Raw genomic sequence first — 23,500 nt, forward strand, 5'->3', positions numbered from 1 at the left:
CCCGTGAAACGTCGCCCCCTCCTCTTTCCTCCCTTTCCTCTGGTGCCCAAGCCCCGACCCACCTGGACGGCGGCGACGCCGCCCGTGAGCGCCGTCGTCCCTCCTCACTCCTCGCCACGTCGAGCTCGCCCCTCCTCCCTCTCCTCGGCCGGCTACGGCGGATCCCCTGTCCCCTCCATGCGGTGGCCGCGGCGGGGCGGGCCGGCGGCCGCGGGGCGGGCCGGCGGCCGCGGCGCGGCCGCCGAGCGGCCACGGCGGCGAACCACCTCCCCTCCGCTCCTCGCCCTATCCCTCCACGCCTCCCTCCTCCTCGCCGCCTCTCTCCTCCCTCCCAAGCTCCTCCTCGGGTCCTCGCGTCGGCCGTGGCGGAGCTCGCGCGCGCTGGCCCGGTGGAGCTCCCGATCGGCGGCCATGAGTGGGGGCCGCACGGCGAACCACCTCTTCCTCACGCAGTTCGAGAGCGAGGTCACGGCCGCCATGGCCGAGAGCGCGCGCCGCTGGGGCGCCAAGGTCACGCCCGCGAGCTGCTCGAGCTGCACGGCGGAGGCGGAGGTGCGTGTGGTGGAGCAGGGGAGCTCCAGCTACGCGACGCAAAGGCAGTGCGCGCAGGAGCAGGGGCGACCTGCGCATTGCGGGGCAGAGCGGTGAAGGCGGAGGCCCGCGCGGCGGCGGGCACGGTGGAGGCCCGCACGGCACTGGGCGCGCCGGTCGTGGTCGAGCGTGGCGCCTCCTCCCGGCGGCCATGGGCGGCGCGGCGTGGCCCTCCCCTGCTCCCTCAGGTCCCCGCATGGCACCAACGGCTGAGCGAGAGGACCACGGGTGCGGTGACGGCTCCTCCTTCGCGGATCGAGGCGGCGGCACTTCGGGCGAAGGTGGTGGCGCTCCGTATCGAGGCTGCGCCGCCGCAGCGCCGGCCGCCCACCCCGCCTCGCGCGGACCCAGTCGGCGAGTCGGAGCATGAAGGGGACAAAGGGGGCGAGCCGGCCGCCCGCTCGCCCGTCGCCGCGGAGCCTCGCTGCCCGGCGCCGGGAGGGGAGCGGAGCCGCCGAAGGGCAGGGGCGGCGCCGGGAGCGGAGCCGCCGGGGGGCAGGGGCGTGGGCCAACGGCCACGTTGGATCCGACGTGGCAGTCCACGTAGGCAGTCAGACCCGGTCAAAGGGGTTTTGGACCTCCAGTGACACACTTAAATAGATTAGGGGGCCGAATCTGCATTTTCGGAGTTCGTGGACCTACTTGACACACCCTCACTAGTTTAAGGACTCCCAGAACATTTTACTAAAAAAAACTTCCAACCTTCAATGCAAGTGCCCAACGAAATCTGGCTGCAATAATATTTTGTTCTCTAATTTTTAAGATTAAATCTAGGGATAATCTTACTTGAAGATTTGTTGCACCCTCTGTTTCATGTTGAAAAAAATCCATAACTATTGTTGCCAAGTGAGTGTACGAGTTGCATGTTTTCAAAAAGAAACAGAAATGTACTTTAAAAAGAAGTAGAGAAATAAGCGAAAGTGCAAGCTGGCATTAGTCAATACTCATGATCAACCTGATTTGTTCGCAGCATATCACTCATAATCGGCATGCGACGCCCAGAAGCAGAAAGAGAGCAAGAAACCCCATGATTCTCGCCAGCTGGAGAGCCACGCAACGCAATCTTTGCCTGTCCTCCTATCCGGATCGAGCTTTCAGCGTCAGCGAGCAGAGAAATAAAACAAGTGGGAGTGTGGGATACCGTGTCTACTGCTGGTATCAGTGGCAGATCATCACATTGCAAAGTCGTAGCTGAGCGCTTACGCACAAGGCGTGAAACCTCTTGTGCAAAGCCGGCCAGGTGTTAGTGTCGGTTCTGCAGCAATCACGGCTGCTTATGTTCAGTTTCAGATAAGCATGGGCTGGGAAAGGAAGAATCCCGTTCGGGAACGAACACTGCAAGAGCTAAGAGAAGGAAATGGAAAGAACAAGGAGCCAAGGCCCAATGTGCTAGATGGGTCAGACCGCCTCTCCGCCTATAGAGCCATAGCGGCTGGTGGAGATAGGAGACACATCGCCGTATCGGAGTAGTCCCGGACGAGGTTCTCAACCACATCCTCGGCTTTCTGGAGGTGCACGAGGCCGTGCGCACCTATTTGCTCTCCAGGCGCTGGCGCCACCTCCGGAAGAGAAAGACGGGAAGTCCGCCACAAGCATGCGCGTTGTCGGCGATAATGGCGAGTTCCTGGGGTTTGTGGAGAAGGTCTCTTGAGTTTACAAAGCATCTACAGCTACTCCATGAAGGATATTCCGAACCTCAACGTAGGATGGATTTTACAGTATTATATAAGATTTTTAATTTATGTGATATCATAATAAATGATATAAATAGTGGACAAAACTGGATCTCATGTAAAATCCAGTGCCAATATGCAAACCAATACGTTATGCACTACAAGTTGTGCATCAGAAGTGAGGTTGTATTTTTATAATAAATAGAGAACAAATATGATAGGAGAAGAAAAGAGGGTGCATTTACTAGGAATCCACACTAAGAATCATTGGTTGTAGTATGCAATTTCTAAAAATTGTGTCTTGTGATATGATAACATAGAAAATACCTAGTACCCACATATGATTAGGATTGCCAAGCGCTGTGCAGAACCGCGAAACGGCACGTATAGTCTACTACACGCTAAGCCCATTGTGGCTGGAAGATGGACATCAGTTTTGTACTTTTATTCGATTTATTTTAGAGTAGTTTATAAAACTGAAATATATTACTTTCTCTGTTTCAAATTGTAAGTGACCAAATTTATATAATAAATTAATAACATTTATGATACCAAATAAATACAATACTTCATTAAATATACTTTCATACTAGTATATATAGATCCGGTGCTATAAATCTTTATACTCTTTCTATAATTTTGATTGAATATAAAATAATTTTACTCTCAAAGATAAAGGGAACAACTTAACGGAGCAAGTACGGCTCAGAGTGAGCTACTCATCCTACTAGCTATCGCGAAAAATACTCATCCTACTAGCTATCGCGAAAAATGCACTAAGGCGAACGGCCCCTCACTGGGATGGGCGTTAACTATACAAAATGTTTACCAAGCAGAAAGCAATCGAGCATTCACGTTCGTAAAGTGTGTCGCGCCAGCTCGCAGCTGCATGCGGACGCCATTCGCCGTTTACATGCGGACAGGCAATATCCTCTAGTATGTCCTCATAAAAAAAAGGAACAAAACAAAAACTCTTATCTGAAGTACCGGGTCACAAGAGACCAGGAGGCAAGTAAATGATTCGACACCATTTTCATTCACCATGTTTTTGCAGACGAGGTCAGACACTCTGAGCTACAGAGTCAATAAAACAATCAGGTAAACAGCCGGGAAAAAACACTGCCCACATAGCTTTACACTAAGATTTTTTTAGTCCTCGATTAGTTCATGTACTAGATTACAAACAGCGGTGAACCTGAGAAGAACAGCGCAGACCAAATAATACCCCAACGGCAGTAGCGTTCACTACCAAGCAGCCCTTCACCAGAGAGGACGCCATCAATGATCTGCAGAAAGAGAATTTAGTTGGTAAACAATGAATAAATCATTTAAGAGAAGAGCAGCCATAGGATTGTAACATTGAGGCATATTTGTTTAGACAAATGGTACATAACATGTCAAAATGACTTGCTTAAAGTATGCGCAAGGATACAGCTATTTAACGGCAAATTTGTAGCATGATACAGAATGCAAATGTAATTGTGAAGTAATCATGTTAAGAAAATAAGACTTAATCCATCCGGATGATATATTACAGTTATATGAACACATGTTTACCCAAGAAAAACTTGTATGTGGACAAGGACTTAAGTTTCAGCGTCCAAAAATCATGGCTCCGTGGTTTGTTAGTGGTTGTACAACCTTATTTCTTAGTGTCTGTACAAGTGTGAACCAAAACAAATTCCTGTTCAACTATATCTAAAGGTATGAAAACCTGCTTTTAGCAGTTCTACCCAGGAGTAGGGCACAGAAGATGAACTTGGACCTCAAACCAGACAGGTGGTTAGACAATATTCAGGCCTAAAGAGCAAGGTTTAAAATCCCGCTAGTATGAAACTATGGATATTCCCAGGCAGGGGCGAAGCTAGACCAGTAGAGCACCGGGATCTTATGTAGAAGAGGACGGGTCATCATGAACTATTAACAACCAGATACAGTAATTTGCTACTGATTTTTTCTTTCAAGATTCATCAGGGTCGGCGGACCCCAATGGCAAAGCTCAGCTCCGCCCCTGTTTCCCGCTAAAGAAAAACTCAACCCGTGAGGGACGACCGCACCCCAACAGTTTTCTCACCAAGAAGAAACCTCAGTCTAACTGACCAAGGAAACCCCCGAACCACGATTTCACCCTATGTTGTTGTAAAGATTGAAGTTTCTTAAATTTCAAATAACAAATAACACATCATTGGACAGTAATCAGCTGCCTGATCACAGAAAAAAAATTCCAGCCAGAAAGGACCACAGCAACATCCCCGTGAGTTACATCTGGATTTTTGTTAAGATCAACAACAGAAAAATTACAAGCTCCTCTGTAAACATAATTATGGCACAAAACATAATAACTCCAATCTGTGTGCAACACTTTGCACAAACAGGGACAAGACTAGATTCCAAATTGTTTAACTCTGCGGAGTTCAGGTGCGCAAACATCAGGATACAGAAGTAAATTAATATGGATCCAACAGTACTCTCTTCAAACCAAAATGATAAACAGATCATCAGCAAGTACTTGTCAAAATCACAAATTTAAACCTAAGTAATATTAACAGTTCATCCGCCTAACCCTAAACTTCAATCCTGGTTTGTTTAACAAATTTGACACTGAATCGTTGTCAAACTCAGCTCAACTAGGATCACCTACATGTAAATAACTACATCCATTCTTTTGAGCAGTTGAGCATGGCATTTTGGATATCAGCAGCCTTCTCAAACATACAATTTACCTTTCCTAACTATATGTTAGCAAAAATAATACTTGATCAACATACAGATATAGTTTCTCTGCTGCCGGCTGAATCTACTGTAGTTTCATTAGACAAATTTAAATTAGTTTACACATAATAGAGGGCGAGTTTGAAAAGGCTGTCAGCATGTGCTTTAGGAAAACAAAAGGAGGTCATAACGCACACCCTGCCTATAGTGCTGAGCCTATGAAAGCCTTTCATATAATAGCATACATGATTAGCTTGAGCTACCGAACCCAATTGAAGTGCTCGATTTTTAACTTCAGTGACTCATTCGCAACATATTAAGGAGAGGCGGAGATGCAATGGTACAAATGCTCCAGCACATGCTGGACTACTGGAGGTGCCAAAGATGGTTTACTCTCCAGAGGTGTTGGAAGATTGTTTATTCTTGAGCAAATTAGCGCTCACAAACAGGCTCGCTAATTCATAAGATCATGAGTTAGTTTCTACTATGTCAGGCACATACGTGCGCACATATCGCTAAATTCTCAATGCCAAACTTATCCAGAACAGGGTCCATGGACAATTGTGACACAGTACAGTTAGCATCCGAAAAGTATCCCTCTAATAGAACATAATGATCTCGTCAGTAATTAAAACTCACATCCACAGTAGAATTACATAATAGCCATAAATCAGATAAATGAACAATTGTCTATGGTGATGCTAATCCAAAATTTGGACTTGTACCTGAACTCTTCCTTCAACATCAGAGGAAGTTGGAGGTGGAGACAAAAGGCATCGAAGCAACAGTGGCAACCAACTCCATTGCACCAGCGTCATCAGCTGCACCCCCTGTAGTCTTCTTAGGGCGCTTTGCCCTAGCAAGCTTCACATGGGCGTCGACGAAATTCTCCATGCGTTTCACCTCCAGCTGCTTCAGGAATTCGATTCGCTGAAGCTCCATCTCCAATTCATGCTTTTGCTTAGCATTCTCCACGCGCTCATACATCTCCGCAAAAGCCTCGATTGCCCTTGCTAGCTCCTTGAAACCTTTGTCACCCCCGCTGCCAGCCTCATCTCTGCTGCGCTTCTTGTTATCGCCAGAGAGGGAGGACACCGAGTGCGACGGCGACCTATGTGAATTGTGATTATTGATACCACCGTCATCATCAGAGTCCTCCGGATCAGACACAACTGCAGCTGCAGCTGCAGCGGCCTTCTGGATGAGCGCAGCAGCAGGAAGTGGAGACCCACGGTGGTAGTCGGGCAGCGGCAGAGCCATAGGCGGAGGCGGGGACGGTGAAGGCGACTGATGGTTCCTCAAGGCTGGTGGATGGAAGGGCAGGGCAAATTGAGGCGCCTGCGGCGGCGAGGGCCTCTTGGAGGCGGAGGCGCTGAGGGTGGGGCCGACGAGGCGGTCGAGCTCATGGAAGAAGGACCAGCCGGACGGCGCGTTGCGGGCGCGCTCGGCCTTGTACTTCTTCTTGAGGGTGTCGACACGGTTCTTGCACTGCACGTCGGTGCGCGGCGGGCGGCGGCGCGCGGAAGCTCCCCGGCGCGAGTTGACGGCGTCCGCCACCTCCTGCCACTGCTTCTGGCGCAGGTTGCCGCGGTTGAGCTCGACGTAGCGGCTGCCCCACGCGGAGACGAGCGCGGCCGTCTCGCCGTCGCTCCAGCAGTCCTCCCTGTAGGGCAGGTTGGGATTGGGCGGCGGCAGCTTGCCCCCTGCCCCGCCCACCGCCGCGGCGGCGGCGGCGGCCATCGCCATCTCCCTCACCTCCATCCCCTCCTCCTCCGGCGCCCGGAATCAGATCTCGCGCCGAACCCTAGCCCGACGAGACGGCGAGCACGGAAGTCGTGGTGGTGGCGTGAATTGGGGGGAGGTGCGGTGAGGCGAGGCCGGGTGGAATAAAAGGACACGGCGACGGAGGGGTGGGCCGGTGGGGCGCCGGCCGAGGACGGCACGGCGCGGCACGCGCGTCGCACGTGACGACGCGGTGGGGGCGACCTGACCGGCGGGCGGGGCGGGCATCGTGGTGACCCGATCGGAGACGTGCCGCCCGCCGTTGGATGCGTTTGACCGGGTAACCGGCGAAAGCGAGGCCGGTGGGTTTTGGGTTCGGAGACGGGGGCGGGTGGGACAGCAGGGAGGGGCGCTGGCGGCCTGCAGGCGCGGCGAGCGTCGTAGCGCAGGCGGGAGGGGCGAGGCGAGGCGAGACCGCGAGAGGCGAAGCGACAGGCCACCGGGGTCCGGAGACCGGACGGCGCGCGGTGGCGGCGAGAAAATTATTGGCGTGCCCCCCCCCCCCCCCCCCCCCGGTGTGGCGGGCGGCAGGGGCAGGGCAGGCAATTCGTGCGGCCTCGGGGCACGGGAGCCGCGCGGGCGTGTCAGGTGGGGGGCTGCTGAGCTGGTCGCCGCGCCGTTCGGAGGCGCCGAAAGAGAAGAGAGAGAGGCCGAGGATGGGAGAGGCGCTCTCAGTGAAGAGGGGCGCGGGGGAGGCGGAGAGAGAGAAGACAACCGCTCGGCTCGGCGTGCTCTCGGATCGCGGCGCGGGGTGGGTGAGGGGAGGGGGGGGCGCTGCTGGTGGGCCCGCGTGCGAGGAGGCTGACAATTATTGTCGTCTCTGTCTGTTGGGTGGTGGCGACCTCGCCCGGCCAAGAGGGAGGGGGGCGCTGCTGGTGGGCCCGCGTGTGAGGAGGCTGACAATTATTGTCGTCTCTGTCTGTTGGGTGGTGGCGACTGGCGACCTCGCCCGGCCAAGAGGACGGCACGGCGCGGCGGGGTTGCGCTTGCCGGCGCAGGCCTCGGCTGCATACGGCGGCCCTACGAGGGTCTCTATGGGCCTACGATCTTGTCCGTGCGTCTTAACAGTGATAGTCTCGTGGTGAGGAGTGCGAGTAGCTGTTTGGGCTTGCAGCGGACTGTCGACGGCGTAGTTTTCGACGGCTTGCTTTCAACTCCTCTCCCAGGTGGTGGTGGTGTAACATGTGTAGCTGTGTGGTGTGTGTTTATTTGTGTGGTGGTGTACACTTCGACACGTTATGTACGATTGTTTCTCTTTTTTAAATGATAGAGCAGTGCTCCTGCTATCTTTTCAAAAAAAATAGTCGCCGCCGGCGCGGCGGCGCATCAATCTCATCCATCCGCGGCAGATGAAGGATGAGTGCATCATTTTTTTCACTTTTTTTATAGCCACTGCCGCCCTCGGAAAATTACTGTAACACGCCAGGTGCTAATTCTCTGTAATTAAATTAATCACTGCCATTAGTTTCCAACCCAAGCGACAAAATCACTAAACCAAAGTTTGTTTTTTTGTCAGCTTGGGCCGGACCGGTCTGATCGATCGGAACAACCGGTATGACCGGTCGAACCTGTATGACATGTGTGACCCACAAACATTTTAAACACTCTATTTCTCTCTCCCTCACGCTCACCCTCACTCTCTCACGTCCACCCTCACTCTCTCACGTCACTCTCTCCCTCTCTCACGTCCACTCCCTCCCTCACTCTCTCCCTCAAGTGCTCCCCCTCTCCCCAAGCCCTAGAGTCCCAAATCCTCACCCCAACTTGATTCCAAGGCCGGGAAAAAGATCAAATTGGCGTGGGATGAGTTCCTCTCCACGATTCCCTCCTTGGGGTGCATGGAATTCAAGTTTTTGTGCACAAAGGAGCTCACTCAAGGTATAAATGCTTATATTGTCCGATCTCCTTTTCTAGATAGTTTTAGGTGATTTTCTCTGGTCAAACCCCTCTAAAGGTATACCTGAACTAGTGCCTAGAAGGGTTTAAGGATTTGTGGGCGATTTTCGCCGCGCCAAGGATTCCAGCTTTTGGTCAGGGTTAGACCGGTCTGACCGGTCGGAGCGACCAGTCTGACCGGTAGGGGTCCGGACAGTCCTACCATGTATCCGGATACTCCGAGTTTGTGATAGTCTGGACATTCTGGGTTTAGGTCCGGATTCTCCGGACTTGGGAGTCTGGATACTCCGAGAATACGTCCGGATTTTTGATCTCGAGTCGCACACAGACCAGACCAGTCTGACCGGTTTGGTATACCGGTCTGACCGGTAGTAGTAGGGCTGACAGTCGTAATTATATGAGAATCGTAGCGTTTATACTCGGTCGATAGTTGCTTCGTGTTTGTGAAATTATATCCGCATTATTTATATGCATGTACATTAATTGGCATTTCATATGCATTCGTATAGAATACGTGGTGAGAATGTTGACTATAGATGGATCGTGAAACTCAAGATCGGTGAAGCAGGATTGAGAGGGGATTCGTGAAGACCCGGCCCAATGGTTGGAAGGGCCCAAGGCCTTGTTAATATTAACACTAACTTAGTGTTACCCTCAGGCAAGCCCCGGTGCACATCCGATTATTTTAAATTATGACACCTATATACGTAACTATTAATTGTGCATTAGGTTTAAGAATTGTATGGAACCCTAGTTGCATGATTCATAAGATTTCCTGAGTTATACTAGTATGTATAGGACGATAGAAGTGCTATGCTTAATGGTTTTCCGGTAGAAGACGAGTGATCTCTTGCACTCGCGAGATATAGGATGTTTAGAAGTCGAGTAATTTCCGGTTACTCGCGAGATATGAGATATAATTATATTACAGTACATGAGATGTCGAATTTGATATGGAATAAATGGAGAATTAAGACCGGACGGGAAATGATGAGGATACATAGGAATGGCAGCAGGACATGATTTCTGGGTGTCTTAGTCCCGTCTGTGTCGATTAAGGACCGGTCGTTGTCGGCAGTGCTGATCGGGGATTGAATTGTACTAACCGCATGCCGGGAGTAGGAGGTAGTCGAAACCGGTAAGCCGAGTACTGCCTTACTTCGAAAGTACAGGACTCCATCTCACCTCCTGGGGTGGTCGAGTAGTCGCAGAGAAACGGAGATGCATATATTACTTTTGGTGGTCTCACGTTGAGCTCGGCTGACCATATGATGGTGGGGCGGTCCTGTAGTTCGAGGCGGAGAGGGGAAAGGTTGGTAGGTGTGGTTCGACGGGGCTTATACGTGTTGTGTTGGTTAGGTCCACCTTGCAAGGTTAAATCGAATCGATTCGCCGTGTCTCGCGGTTATGAGGGCTTTGATCTCTTTACTGCATCATAGCAAAATGTTAGAATGTGAGTTATATATATATATATATATATAATGTTGAACATATTGAATTATTCTTAATTGCACCACCATGTTTGCTATAGTTTGTTTATGCAAATATTGGATTAGGGTTAATTTGTATAGAATCTGGAGTTAAAATATGGAAATTAAGGACTCACTTTAGTCGTTGTTTTTTGCAAAATAACCACCAGCCAAAGGTGTTGCATGTCTAGGTATGTGGGCTATGTTATACCCACTGGTCGGGTAAGTTTTGCTGAGTATTAGTTGCTCAGGATTTGTTGTTTACCCTATTTCAGGTTTAGGAGCTAACTAGGTGTCATATCAGTGGGCTCGATGTGGCGTTTTGTCTTCACGTCTCGGTAGTTCTCGATTTATTTAGTTTGTTTTATTTATTCTCTAGTAAAAATACTTTGTAAGTTAGATTCTTTTCCGCTACTATATTTTCGTTTATAAATTTTAAATTTAAAACTGTTTTGTAAAAGTCTTAACGTAGTTTATTATTTTTATAAGTTTATATCGTGCTGGTACCTTCTGCGCTCGCCTTCGTGCGAGACTTCTGGTGTGTTTCGATCGGTCTGTGGGTTGAAAACAACATGTCAAGTTACACTTAATTAAGTTAATGCGCCTGATGCGTTCAAATGATGGCGGTTACGTTTAATTAAGTGTGTTATACTAAGTTTTGATCGTTTGTTTCGGTGATGGACTGGTACCACATGTCCACATGATCGCAGCGATACATCATCGAGGGTGCGGAATCGCCAGATTTCGGCGGCATTTCGCAGCGATGGAGAACCGCCCACCCCCATGGTCCGCGTGAAGCCGCCGATGTTTGGCATGCCAGCGAGCAGCCGGCACCACGGTCACGCAGCTGCCAGCCTCTTTCTCCTGCCGCCGGGCACCTCACCGTGCGTTCCAATGCCGTCCCTTTTTGAATCCGGAGCAAGATATTCCGGCGAACTTTCCTTTAAGGACTTGTTTGGTAGAACTCCGGCTTTTTCAAAAACAACTCTGGCTCTGGCTCCATTGGTGGAGCGGTTTTTATGGTGGAGCTGAAGCTATTTTGGAAAAACGTTTGACAAAACAGCTCCATCTACCTTTTAAAATATAAAGAAAATATGAAATGACCATAATACCCTCTTCTCCTTTTTTTCCATTTTCTTCCTATTTTTCTCCTTCCTTTCTCTCTCCACCTTATCCTTCTTTACAGGCTCACAGTCGTCTCCTGATTCCCTGCACCCCTGCCTCCCGAACTCGCCGCACCAGCCTCCATGCTCGTTTCCGGCCTCCTTGGAGCCCGCAAGCCGCCTCCACGGCAGCTGCCCCGCGCGCCTCCCGCACAGGCCGCAGCTGGCCTCGCCATCCGCCGCGCGGCCTCGGCAGCCGGCCGCGCCATCCGCCGCCTGCAGCTGGCCTCGCCCGCTGCGCACGCCTCCCGCAGCTGGCCTCGCCCGCGGCGCACGCCTCCCGCAGCTCGCTCCGCCCGCCGCCACGCGGCCTCCGGCCGCGCCATCCGCCACCCGGCTTGCCGCAGCCCCAGCGCCTTGAGGAAAGCGGATCGTGCGAAGTGACCGGGGTAATGCGGGAGGAGGCGAGCGCAGCGAAACCGGGGGCAAAGATGACAGTCGCGATTTAGCAGCCGGAGGAGCCGCGCGGAGCTACGTTTTGGGGCTCCTCCTCGCGTGTGGAAGCCGCGAGGGGCTCCAGGGGCAGCTTCACGCTTGGAGCTGGTGCAAAGTACACCGTTTGGCAGAGCTTCGGCTGGTGCCCGTTTTAGAGCCGGAGCGGAGCTCTGACAAAGAGGGCCTAAAAAATATATATTCCGGCGAACCGCGCGCGACACGACACCAGAGGTTGCCGCCGTCCGGCCGTGAAGGGCGGCGCCGCGCGTTCGCCGTTCGGATTACGTGGTCCGTCTCCTCCCAGGAGTCGACATCGCCACGCGCGCCGCCGGCCGGCTGCTCTGGCCCGTGCGACCGGCGGCCAGCGAAAGGAAAGCCGAGCCAGCCGGTCGCATTGAATTGGATGGACTTGCCCTTCTCTCAGGGCCGCCGCGGCCCTTTGCCTGTTACGCACTAGCGCGGCCGGCACGGCACGGCATCGCACGCGCCGACGCGCGGCGGGGACTCGGGAACCACCACCGGCGTCGTGCGGGTCCCCATGGCAACGTCCGGCCGTCCGGCCCGAGCGCCGCGAGTCACGCTCGCTTGCTTGTACCCCACGTCCCCACCACCCACCCATCAATTCCCGGCCGGCCGGCCGGCGGGTACCAGCACAGCACGTCGCCCGCCCGCCCGCCCGTCGGTTTGCCTTTGCCTTTGCCTTTACCCCTGCCCCCGTTTTCCGGCCGGGGCGGCTGGCTCTGGCTGTACGCGCCCCCGTAGCCCGTGGTAGCCACGCCGGCCGGCCGGCGCTGCCTGCCCCCCAAGCAAGTTGCCACGGCCGCAGCCAAGGATTCTGTACGTGGATCTGGCTGGCTTGTTCAATTGCGTGATCAATACTGGAAGTCCGTACGGCCAAGATGCTAGAGCTAGAGGTAGGCCTTCAGCCTGGTCAGATTTGTGACGCCGGAGACGCACGCCGCCGCGGACAAGGACTCTCCGTCATTCCTGCGGCGCTCGAGTTGAACCGGCGGCCGTGAGGCCGACTCCCCCGGCCACGACTTTTCACACGACGCGAGCAGCGCGCCGGAGACGGAGTCGCGCGCGTGCACGACGCCGCCCACCGGCAACGCTCGAGCCGGGGCAGGGCCTTCACGCCATTAACGTTGCAACCCTTTTTCCCTGTTCCTCAGGCCAGTTTCCGCGCGGAAGAGGCGCAGCGTTTTCGATCCGTTCGAAGGGAAACGGCCGGTTTCAGCGCGGACTTGGACTGAACGACTCCTCACGTCGGTTGCTGAGGCATCGACCCGTGGTGAGCTGCAGTGCAGGGCTGCCCCATGCCGGATGACCCGGCCCTGCCTCGCCTCTACGCTACGGATCTGCCAATAACTGAAAAAGTACTACGCTGGTTATTGGAAAAGATTTATTGGAGAACCGTTGGAGATTATCAAACCGATAAGTAGGTGCCTTCTATCTGCGATCGACACGAAGTTTTTTGAGCTCTAGGCACGGGGATGGACCGGGCACCGACGGACAGACATGGGTAAGCTCAGGCAGCGTTGGGTGGGGCTGTCCACCGGTCGCCGACCCGGCGACCCCAAGCTACAGAAAGCTGCCGGGGCTGGTCGACGGATGGAGTCCGAGCAACGGCAATCGCGGCGGCACTGAAATTGCCCGCGCGTCGCAGCGGCCTTCGCAGTTTTATGTGCAAACTGAAACTGAAAAATAGGCGTGTTCCATTGAGTACAGTTTTTTGCGTTAAAGTTCAATCAGATTTCTAATGCTAAGGGTTTTACATCACTCTCAGTCTCTCACAGGTCACGAGCGAGCGAAGTGAGAAGCCCCCGGTCATCGTAACTGGAGGCCAGGGCTCCGGTCCAAGTCGCCGGGTCAGTAGGTCTGACTCCGACTCCGACTCTGACCCCCAACATTTGACTGAAGCAAGCTCGATCAGTGAAAATTTAGACCACAAACATGAAATCCAATCGATTTATGATGCACCCAATCATGAGTTCAGTCAAAATTCAAGTACAACCAGCCACATATATAAGCACACTGTGAGCCTCGTTGGTCGTTGCACCAGTCGCGCACCTCAGTAAAGCTGCTTGAGAACTGGAAATCGCAGTGGTAGGGCGAGCAGCTGGACTGCAGATATGCTTGGGAGGAGGAGAGGTGGCTCGTCATCCAAGCCGCATGAACCCACAAGCGCCGGGGCGACCGTCACTGCTGGAAACGGGCAGGGGGCGCACGTTTCGCAGTTCATCACGCAGCTAGGTAGGCTGAACTGAACTCGTCTGCTTCGACTGTCACCATTTCCCGATGCTCAGTAAGAGGAAACTGGCTTGGTTCCTGCGTCCTTTTGGCAGATGAGCCTGTGACGAAGAGGCTGCATCGCCTGAATCAGAGGCTGAGGCTGCTTGAGCTGCAGATGGAGACACTGGAGGCTGACGTTGCAAAGGCGAGCGGTGATTCTGAAATCTTAGAAGGTTGCAGCTGAAATAACTGACTGCCTTAATCGACCCTGCGGGCGAGTTTAGATGATAGCGTCAGTGACCTCGCCTGCTTCACCATTTCCCGATGCTCAGTAAGAGGAAACTGGCTTGGTTCCTGCGTCCTTTTGGCAGATGAGCCTGTGACGAAGAGGCTGCATCGCCTGAATCAGAGGCTGAGGCTGCTTGAGCTGCAGATGGAGACACTGGAGGCTGACGTTGCAAAGGCGAGCGGTGATTCTGAAATCCTAGAAGGTTGCAGCTGAAATAACTGACTGCCTTAATCGACCCTGCGGGCGAGTTTAGATGATAGCGTCAGTGACCTCGCCTGCTGCACATAGGCGACTGAGGCCAGCACTATGGCAGGACCTTTTCACGTCCTTTTGGATGCTTCAATACTTCAGTTATAGTCAGGCGACCATTGTTGTTGAAATTGCAATTTTCACCTCTTCCTGGAGGGTTCAATTCTTCAGTTATACTTGGATGATCAATCACGACTTCTTTTTTTTTTGTGACTAATCACGACTTCTTTGTGGAGACTACTGCTGACACAAATTGGTGAACTTCAATCACCAATAACCATGATTATATAACTCAAACAGCATCGTCAAGTTTACAACAATATATAAAATGGCGGGTCAGAAAAAGGGAATTAGGTATCTCCTTAATTCAAGGTCATATATACAAGAGGCCCTTTTCCTTTTTCAATTCCCAGCACAAGCTAATCCTACATACATTTTTCGTCCTAGAAACAACTCTGCACAATGATTATACATGGCAGAAACTGCTCCTTGATCCAAACCGGAAGAAAAAGGTAACAACATGAGAAGAGTGTCGGCAGATTCAACTAGCTGAAGTATGCAGCCAGTTGACATGAGAAGAGCGTCCGCAGATTCAACTGGCTGAAACAACTCTGTGACATGAACTACCCCGAACAAAATTGTTACTCACAAGCTAGCTTTGTACCAAAGCTGCTAAGGCAGATGGCGAACGCCTGAAATGCTGAGAGTGGCTGGCGATAATCCATAGTGAAGATATCACTATCAACCTTCCCGAACTGCAGGAGAACGGTTTCCTCATCCCCAACGCTATTATCAGGATAGCCCAGATCAGCTGTAGCCACCAGCTGGAAATTCTTGACAGATGCAACTGTCACTTGCCCATGGAAGTTCAAGCACCAGCATTGCAAGTGCTCGTGCCACCGTGGGGCTTTGTTTCTGAGGACAGTGGTACCCGGTCGCCTTAGAGACTTCACCTTGAAGGAATTCTCCCAGGTCTCTTGAACCGATGGACACTCCATGGTGCAAAACATCCTCCTAGGCCCTCTGGATTTGAGAAGGTTGTATTTGTAGGAAACCTGTCCAACATCAAAATTCCCTGACGATACTTTAGGACTGATTCGCCTGCTTCCAAAATGCCGAATAGATCGCGTGCTTGACACCTTTGCACCGTCATAGGGTGGCTGGCTGTCATAAATTTTGAAGTTTGTTCCCCAAAAATCAGACCTGCAATGGGTGTAGCAGAAGTATAGTCATGTCGATAGGCCAAAAGATTACAACACAAACACACGAGACTGAACCAAAAAAAAAATCTCTTCTCCATATTTCTACACCAAGAAATCAAATGTGGAGCAGAGTAATGCTGCAACATATAATCAGCAATAGTAAACTGCTTACTTAAAATTCATAGACTTTTGGGATGCAGAGTTCCAATGCACAAGATCAATACTCCGTCCGTCCTAGAATATAGCTACGTTTAGACTTTTTCAAAGTAACATTTTCAATTTTAACTACAAATAATAAAATAATCATAGAGGCTAATAACATAAAAATTATGTTAGTCGATTCATCGCGAAAACCAACTATTATAATATGTATCCTTTTCTATTTGAAATTATCTATTTTTAAAGATATTGTTGGTCAAAGTTAAAAAAAAGTTTGACTTTGAAAAAACCTAAACGTAGAAATGAAAAACGAGATAATATGATCCTCTATTTTTTTATTATGGGAACAAATAAGAGACAACGTGGATAAAGGAAGACTACCAAACGTATCCATGTACTACATTTGTTTGATTGATTAAAATAAAAGCAAAAGAAAAGTTAAATCTATTTTATGTCAAATACTGGCTCAACTACTAACGTTTGCCTTAGTTTTCCCCCAAGGCAAAGACAGAAGACCTGTTTTGCACAATCATGTACGGTAACCCCAGCATAGATGTGCAAATGCAAATAACTATATAGCCCATATATTCTTGTAATAAGTATTACTATCAATTGTCACTTCTTCAAACTCAGCTGTTAAAATTTCAACTCTATAAAAGCAAACTATGGGCTGGCATGAAAGTACCTCAATTTTCCCACATATGCCTTGTTTCCTTGCGACAGATCATCAGCATCGAGAGAAATAACATACTCTATATGAGCACCTCGCCTAAACCTTTTAGCAGCCATGAGAAACTTCCCTTTGTCCGTGGCAACCGTCAGATCTTAAAACCAAACAGAAAACCTTATGTCATAAAAAAAAACTTATTGGAGAATCAAGTAAGGAATGAACAACCATGTAAACTAAAGCAAAAAATGCTAAACAAGCACGCACTTGATAAACTATTCTACTGATCCATGTAAACTTTTGTAGCTAGCTTACGCACACAATCCCCTCTGCTGCCCCAGCAGAGGAGAATGTCAATTGTCAAAGCTATGTAAATCTTTTGTCAACTCTATCAGGTTGTGCTAATAATAAAATTTCTTAATGTGCTCTATCATGACACTGAAATGGACATTCTGTTCTGAAATGTGCGCAGATATACAAAAGCAGTTCAAACATAACATTCAGTAAAGACAACCTTTATAACGCGTCCATTACAGATCCTTAGAACAACTTAAGCAAGCAAAATAGATGGAAAGAAAAAAGGAAACTCGGAACAAATCATGTTTGTTCGCACTGCATTCCAAAGTGTTGTCTAAGACCAGAAGTTCACCAATAAGATGAATAAGCGAATAACACATCAAAGCACGAAGGGTGGCGATGTATGATGTCATATATATACTTACTGTTTCTCAACCCAAGGTAGAGATAAAACGTGTAGTTCTTCTTGTTTCGCTTGATGAAGCACTGGATCGGGAAGTCTTTTGGCCCTGGCTGTTCAAATCACAAGGAATGGAGGGAAAAAGGATCAGTTTTAGCTACAGAGCTGCCTGAAAAAAAAAATCTAAACTAGACACCTGAACCCCCTCATTTAAACCTTCGACATAAATAAGAAAAGCTAGATTGGTGCTAAACTGCTCAAGCCCAAAAAAGGACAATAAGACATTGGCACATCTCGCACAAAATTGTGAACTCAAACCTCCATAGCTACAACCCTAATAGACAATAAATTAGGAAAAATAATCCAATGAAAACATCTGGCAAGTAAAACTAGTGCCATATATTTGGATTTTGGGATAAGAAATAGAGTTCTCCGAACACATATCAAACTTAACACCTGAACTAAATACAAGGATTAGTCTAGATTCCAAACGTAGCACTTTAACAATTTCGCAGTCGTGATGGAAATGCCCAAATCCTATGGAAACACAGTTTAGTTCGCATCGATCCCAATCTATCTATCAAACTCCACCATAAAACTGGCATTTCTACAGCTCTAATGCGGGAGCCGAGATACAAAATCAGTGGTATGTTGACAGAACACTGAGCCCACCGGCGGGCTCCTCAGTCCTCACGACCTCACCTGCTTGAGCGAGGCCGGGAATGTGATCTCCCCGGACTCGGGCAGCGGCCGCACGACCGTCGCGGCGGCCTCGCGCCACCGCCTGCAGACGGAGGCGCAGGACACGACGTCCCTCCGCGCCGGCCACCGCTCCCCGCCGGACGCCTCGACGCGCCGCACCACCTCCGCCACCAGCTCCGGCAGCAGCCGCGCCCACCTGTCCTCCTCCTCTGCCCCCGCCCCCGCACCCACCTCCGCCACTCCATCCCGCCTCACCACCTCCCCAGATGCAAGCGACGCCGCCATTCCGCACCACACCTCCTACCCCCACTTTCCCCTACGGAGATTGCACGGAGGAGAACCGAGAACCCCGTGTCGTGTGCGCCGCTCGAAGCGAGAAACAAATTCGCTCGTGCCTGCGGGGAGCGAGCGGATCTAGCGCTCGCACTCCTGTAGCGCGCGCCTTTATGGCCACGCCCGACGGTTTCTAGAAGATCTGCTACGGGTTTGGTTCGGGTTCGGCAGGTGGGCACGAGCGCTTCCTCTCCGTTCCTGTCCACTGGAGCCTGGAGGCCAACGCTACCACCGCCGCGTTTTTGCTTGGTCATCATCGAAGCGAAGACGCGATGGGAAGTCCACGGGCTGTCGGATTGGTCACCAGGGTAAAAAATTTCGGCAGTGTTCTGAACCACCGCGGTGGCGGTACGGTCATTCTTCCGATCCAGGCAGGCTGGCTGGCGTCGTGTCTGGAACTGGAAGCATTCAGGTTGAGCAATGGCGCGTGCAGGTTTCACAATTCACTGGGTGTGGCGAGCGCCTGTGAGAATCAGGCAACGAGAGGCTTCGCACGCCATCCTCACAGAGGTCCGCGTTTGGAGCATGGCAGAACCGGGGGCGAGAGATAAGCAGGGCATGCGTGACGGCTGACGGGGACGACGGCGACGGCTACTCCGCGCATCATCTTCGGCCTTAGTGGGCTCCATTTTGGGCTGGACCCGCGATATCCCTGATTCGCCACCTCGGTACCTCCCTTTTTTTTTCTGGAAGAATCGATTTGCTTGCCACTGCAGTGCACTTGCCCCTTCTTCTTTAGGGTTTGATTAGATCTCAAAATTTTACACCTAAAAACATCACATCGAATATTTAAACACAAGCATGAGCTATTAAATAAAATCTATTTATAAAACTTTTTGTATGGATGGGTTGTAAATCGCGAGACGAATCTAATGAGAACACTTAATCCATAAATTGCAACAGTGATGCTACAGTAACAATCCACTAATTATGGACTAATCATGGATTGGTTAGGCTCGTTAGATTCATCTCGCGCAAAAAGTTTTTGTAAAATAGTCTATCAACCCGTGCTCCCGCACAGGCTAATTAGAATTAATATAAAAATAAAGTCATTAATTATAATTAGCTATCTCACGCCCTTTTCATTTATTAAATATTCTAGCACATACTCTAAAATATATATTTTTATTATTTAGTTACAATAAATTTCATTTTGTGCACCTCCATATGTATTCAATATATGTTTAGTTGAACTATTTGTTTGTGAATTGGTATTCTTATCTTTTCCATCGTACATGAATATATGGTGACATATATCGCGGGTAGTATTTTTATATAAATAATAATAGAAATAATAATAGAAATAATAATAGAAATAGTAATTTTAAATTTTATATTGGTGCACTTTAATATATTATTATAATTATATAATTTAGATTCAGATGAGTAATTTAACTTGTAATAATAATGATATAATTGGATAATTTATGTACAAATTTAAGGGGATATTTGTATTATTTTTATAATGACATAGGTGAGTAATTTACACAAAGATTAGGGGGTTAGTTTAGATTTTTTATAATGACAGAGGTGGGTAATTTAGATACATGTTTAGAAGGTTATTTTAGTCTATTTTCATAATGACAGAGGTGGATAATTTATTAAGAAAGATAACATATCTGATGGTTATTATAATTAGAGTTGTTGGATTGATGGTTGGGTGTTTCTGATTTTCGTGAGAATTTATAGGATTTCTCTATTTTTTCAGAATATCCACTTAGGATCCTAGGTGGTTTTACGTGAAGGCTCCAAAAGAGCCTCTAATTAGTAATAGTAAGATAGACTTTATTTAATATTTTAAATTAGCAAGATTCCCTTTCAATTTTTTTTGCCAAAATGATCTAAACTTACAAGATTCCACAACAATCGAATCTTTAAATGCATGCATAAAGTATTAAATGTAGGTAAACAAAATAACTAATTACATATTTTGTCTATAATTTGCGAGACAAATTTTTTGAGTCTAGTTGACCTATAATCAAATAATAATTATCAAATACAAACAAGAGTGCAATAGTAATTTACAGTATTCCTTTTACGCATCTAAACAAAGGTTTGGTTGGTGGCCGGCTGGCCGCGTCTGAGACGACGATGGCACTGGCACGGATGGGGTGCCTGATGTCTCGCGGCCACACGCCGGGAATTGGGTCGATGCTTCTTCTTGCAGGTTCCCATAGTCCCATCTCCGCGAAGGCATACAAGTGATCCCTTCCAAAATTATCAGCAGCGGCAGGCCGGCAGCAGGCCCTTGGAGTAGAACTCGTTATCTCTACATTTTTTCTTTCTCTCGTCAAGTCGTCAGTAAAGTTTGTGCAGTTCCTTCTATTCCTAACTGCACTGCGACTTGTATCACAGTTTCGGCAGATAGCGTCCGAATCATGCTTGCCCTCGATCTCGATGACGACGATTAGCGATCAGCCGCTTCAGTGATGGCATCCACCGCTTCAGGAGCAGGTATCCATCCGTTGTCAGTATTTAGCAGCTAATTACCATTACTAGCCTGAAGCACTGCTCCAAGTCAACGGCTCGCGGTTGTCGCTGTCGTTGCCGAGTAATTGCACCCCACTACGTACTTATCTAACCTTAACGTGTTGTCGCTCGGTATCAAAAAAATAAAAATAAAAAGACATGCTGTCACTAACCAGGCCTGTATCAATCGGGAGAGAGAGATGACGGTTACGCTCTCGCCTTACGAGAGCCCCCCGCTTCCACGGCGAGATCGCCGGCGATCTGCCGGTCGTCAGCAAGGAAGGCGACGACAAATCTCCACTGCGCGTCATCCGCCGCTCAGGTAGGTACACGCGTCACGCATGGAGGGGCGCAGGTCACGACTCTTCCGCGAGTCCATGGTGGACCGGGCGCACCACCCTCGTCTCTGTCCTCTCCTCCCTCCCGCCTGATCCATGGGCCAAAGGAGTTAGAGGTCCCGAGCGAGGGAGCAGATAAACCACCACCTCATCCCCCCTCCCAATTCGCACGAGCGGCGGCGCTCCTTCTAACCCTAGCCCCTCTTCTGAGAGCCCTTGGTGCTCTCGGAAGGGGACCGCAAATCCTCTCACTCCCCAGACTGGGAACCCTTCGTGTTCTCGATTTGTTGATGGGGATCCTGATCTAGAAAAGCGAATTCATCACCTCTGGCATCGTAGTGAGGAAGTTGGTGTTTGTGTGGAAATTGCTGTTCCTCTCCCCCCCAATCCTGAAGCGCAGTTCTCTGTACAAGAGAGGCAGTGGTCGACACTTGCTGGGGATTCCAGATCCTTTGCGCAAGTAACAAGACTGAGATCCTTTCCAATGGCGGACTGTGGCAGCTTTGGTGGCCAGCGAGCACCGATGGGTGGAAGCCGCAACGGGCGAGGACCCGGAAATGACAGGTTTGGAGAATTTCGGGATTTCCCACAACATCATCACCACCCCAATTATGGACAGGGCGATTTCAGAGGTAGGAGACACCCTAACTCTCAATGGAGACCGCGTGGCCTGGGGAGGGGAAACCTACACAACCAAGGCAGAGACAATCACTTCGATCTCAGGGAGAATCTCAATCAAAACAGGAATAACATGGAGGGTAGAGATACAATTCCAGAAGAAAGTAAGAAAACAGAGGATCTGCATCTGAGAGATACAGCGCAGTCTGACAACACCAACAATCAAGGAGCAAACCAAGAGCAGAAAACCCAAGCAGAGAAAAGTGAAGCTCTGAAGATAATGGAAGATAAGGGAGGTAATCTCTCTATTGGTGCCTGCGGGCGATGTGGAAGATTTGGTCACAAGACAGAGGAGTGCCTTAAACCAGTGGTATGTGGCAGATGCAAGAAAGAGGGACATGTTCCAAGAGTCTGTGAGGAAGTGATCCCTTGGGAATGCATCGCCCCCTTTGTGGGTCTTGCTTCTGCTAGCCAGGGATTTCATGTGATTCAGAACGAGGGGCTGGAAGATGCTTCAAAGGAAATCACTAGCTGTGCTCTGATCAGAATCACGAAGGGATCAGTAACAGCCAGACAGTTGGAAAACGAATTCAAAGCCCAGTCAGGCCCCCAATCTACCTGGAGGTGGTATGCCAAGAAGTTATCTGACAATACCTTCCAAATGAGGTTTCCAACTGCAAAAAAAGTAGAAGAGTTGTATTTCTTTACTGGCATGCAAATGGGCACGGTACCTGATGTTTTCTTCAAAGTAGAAGTTTGGAACTCTAATGCTGGAGCAAAAGGCTCTCTGGAAACTGCATGGTTCAAAATCTTTGGACTTCCTATGGATAAGAGATCTGAGAAAAAGCCTGTATGGTAGCTTCACTGGTTGGAATACCTCTGGAAGTGGACAAAAACAAATTGAGGATATGAGATTTTGTGAGGGTCAAGATAGGCTGTAGAGATGTGAGAAAAGTCCCAGCCATGGTGGAGGGTCTTTTGGACTTTCATTTCTATGAGTTTAGCTTCCAAAGAGAAGTCCCTACTGAGGGTGTTACCAATGCAGCAGGTACAAATTGGACAAGAAACTCTGATAGACTAGAGGATGACAGTCCTTCCCCCAAGAAGACAAAGAGGGGGAGTCTCATACAGAGAACCAAGAGGGTAAACAGACAAATGGTGACACAGACAATGAGAAAAAAAATCTGAAAATGAAGCAAATGAAGATGGTACAGAACAGGAAAATGTGGAGCAGGACCAGACAGGAGAGAAACAAATTACAACTCCAACACTTCCTGTGTCTGGACCTACAGACAAGGAAACACTCAAAGGGGTTGCTGGTGAAACTGAATCCCCTGAACAGGGACTGAGCTTTGATGATATTATTTCCCCAGGAGGGGGACACTTCACCAATAGATCTTTCCAGGATGTGGAGATAAAAAGTCTTTGGAAAATAGATACTGGAGATAATTCTTCAACTGTCATCAATGAGTATGGTACTAATATGGTTAAATCCAAATCTGATCCTTTGGTGGCTGTGGAAGCAAAACAGACCCTTTTATCTAGCCAACACTCTCCACTAAAAACTATTCAAGAAGAGCTACAACCAAGGGTCAGCAGCCAAGAGGAACAAATGGCTGAAGCTGAAGATGAGTCATCTGGTAAGGTTTCAATTCCAAGCCCATATATCAGCACCCAAGAGACTGTGGAACTCGCTAGCCAAGACTATTCTTCACAGGAACAGCCTTGTCTTGAAGAAACTCAGCCAATCAAAGAGGGACAGAAACAAAGTGACAGATTGAAGACCCAAGGCCAAGACAACTGGACAATTGCAGAAAAGGCTGA

General features: G+C 49.5%; 2 protein-coding genes across 2 annotated transcripts; both read right to left on the reverse strand.

Moving 5' to 3' along the window:
- Nucleotides 1-3,271: 3,271 nt before the first annotated feature.
- Nucleotides 3,272-7,478, reverse strand: LOC120664659 (trihelix transcription factor ASIL2-like). Its single transcript, XM_039943943.1, has 2 exons — nt 5,702-7,478; nt 3,272-3,550 (listed from the first exon to the last, which is right to left on the reverse strand). Exon 1 carries the CDS (start codon nt 6,735-6,737, stop codon nt 5,721-5,723), a length of 1,017 nt encoding a protein of 338 aa, XP_039799877.1. The 5' UTR covers nt 6,738-7,478; the 3' UTR covers nt 3,272-3,550; nt 5,702-5,720.
- Nucleotides 7,479-14,748: 7,270 nt separating this feature from the next.
- Nucleotides 14,749-18,755, reverse strand: LOC120664660 (tubby-like F-box protein 10). Its single transcript, XM_039943944.1, has 4 exons — nt 17,919-18,755; nt 17,242-17,329; nt 16,538-16,676; nt 14,749-15,694 (listed from the first exon to the last, which is right to left on the reverse strand). The coding sequence occupies exons 1-4, from the start codon at nt 18,201-18,203 to the stop codon at nt 15,133-15,135; spliced, it is 1,074 nt and encodes a 357-aa protein (XP_039799878.1). The 5' UTR covers nt 18,204-18,755; the 3' UTR covers nt 14,749-15,132.
- Between the last annotated feature and the right edge of the window lie 4,745 nt (nt 18,756-23,500).

The sequence above is a fragment of the Panicum virgatum genome, chromosome 3N (genome assembly GCF_016808335.1).
Source record: "Panicum virgatum strain AP13 chromosome 3N, P.virgatum_v5, whole genome shotgun sequence".
NCBI classification, from domain to species: Eukaryota; Viridiplantae; Streptophyta; class Magnoliopsida; order Poales; family Poaceae; genus Panicum; species Panicum virgatum.

What these genes read in the sequence shown, in the direction of transcription:
- LOC120664659 (XM_039943943.1), bottom strand. Translation starts at nt 6,737, where the DNA reads ATGGAGGTGAGGGAGATGGCGATGGCCGCCGCCGCCGCCGCGGCGGTG.
- LOC120664660 (XM_039943944.1), bottom strand. Translation starts at nt 18,203, where the DNA reads ATGGCGGCGTCGCTTGCATCTGGGGAGGTGGTGAGGCGGGATGGAGTG. An exon ending in TCCCGGCCTCGCTCAAGCAG is followed by an intron (nt 17,330 to 17,918) that starts GTGAGGTCGTGA and finishes TGATTTGAACAG; the next exon opens with CCAGGGCCAAAAGACTTCCC. An exon ending in CTACCTTGGGTTGAGAAACA is followed by an intron (nt 16,677 to 17,241) that starts GTAAGTATATAT and finishes TTTGGTTTTAAG; the next exon opens with ATCTGACGGTTGCCACGGAC.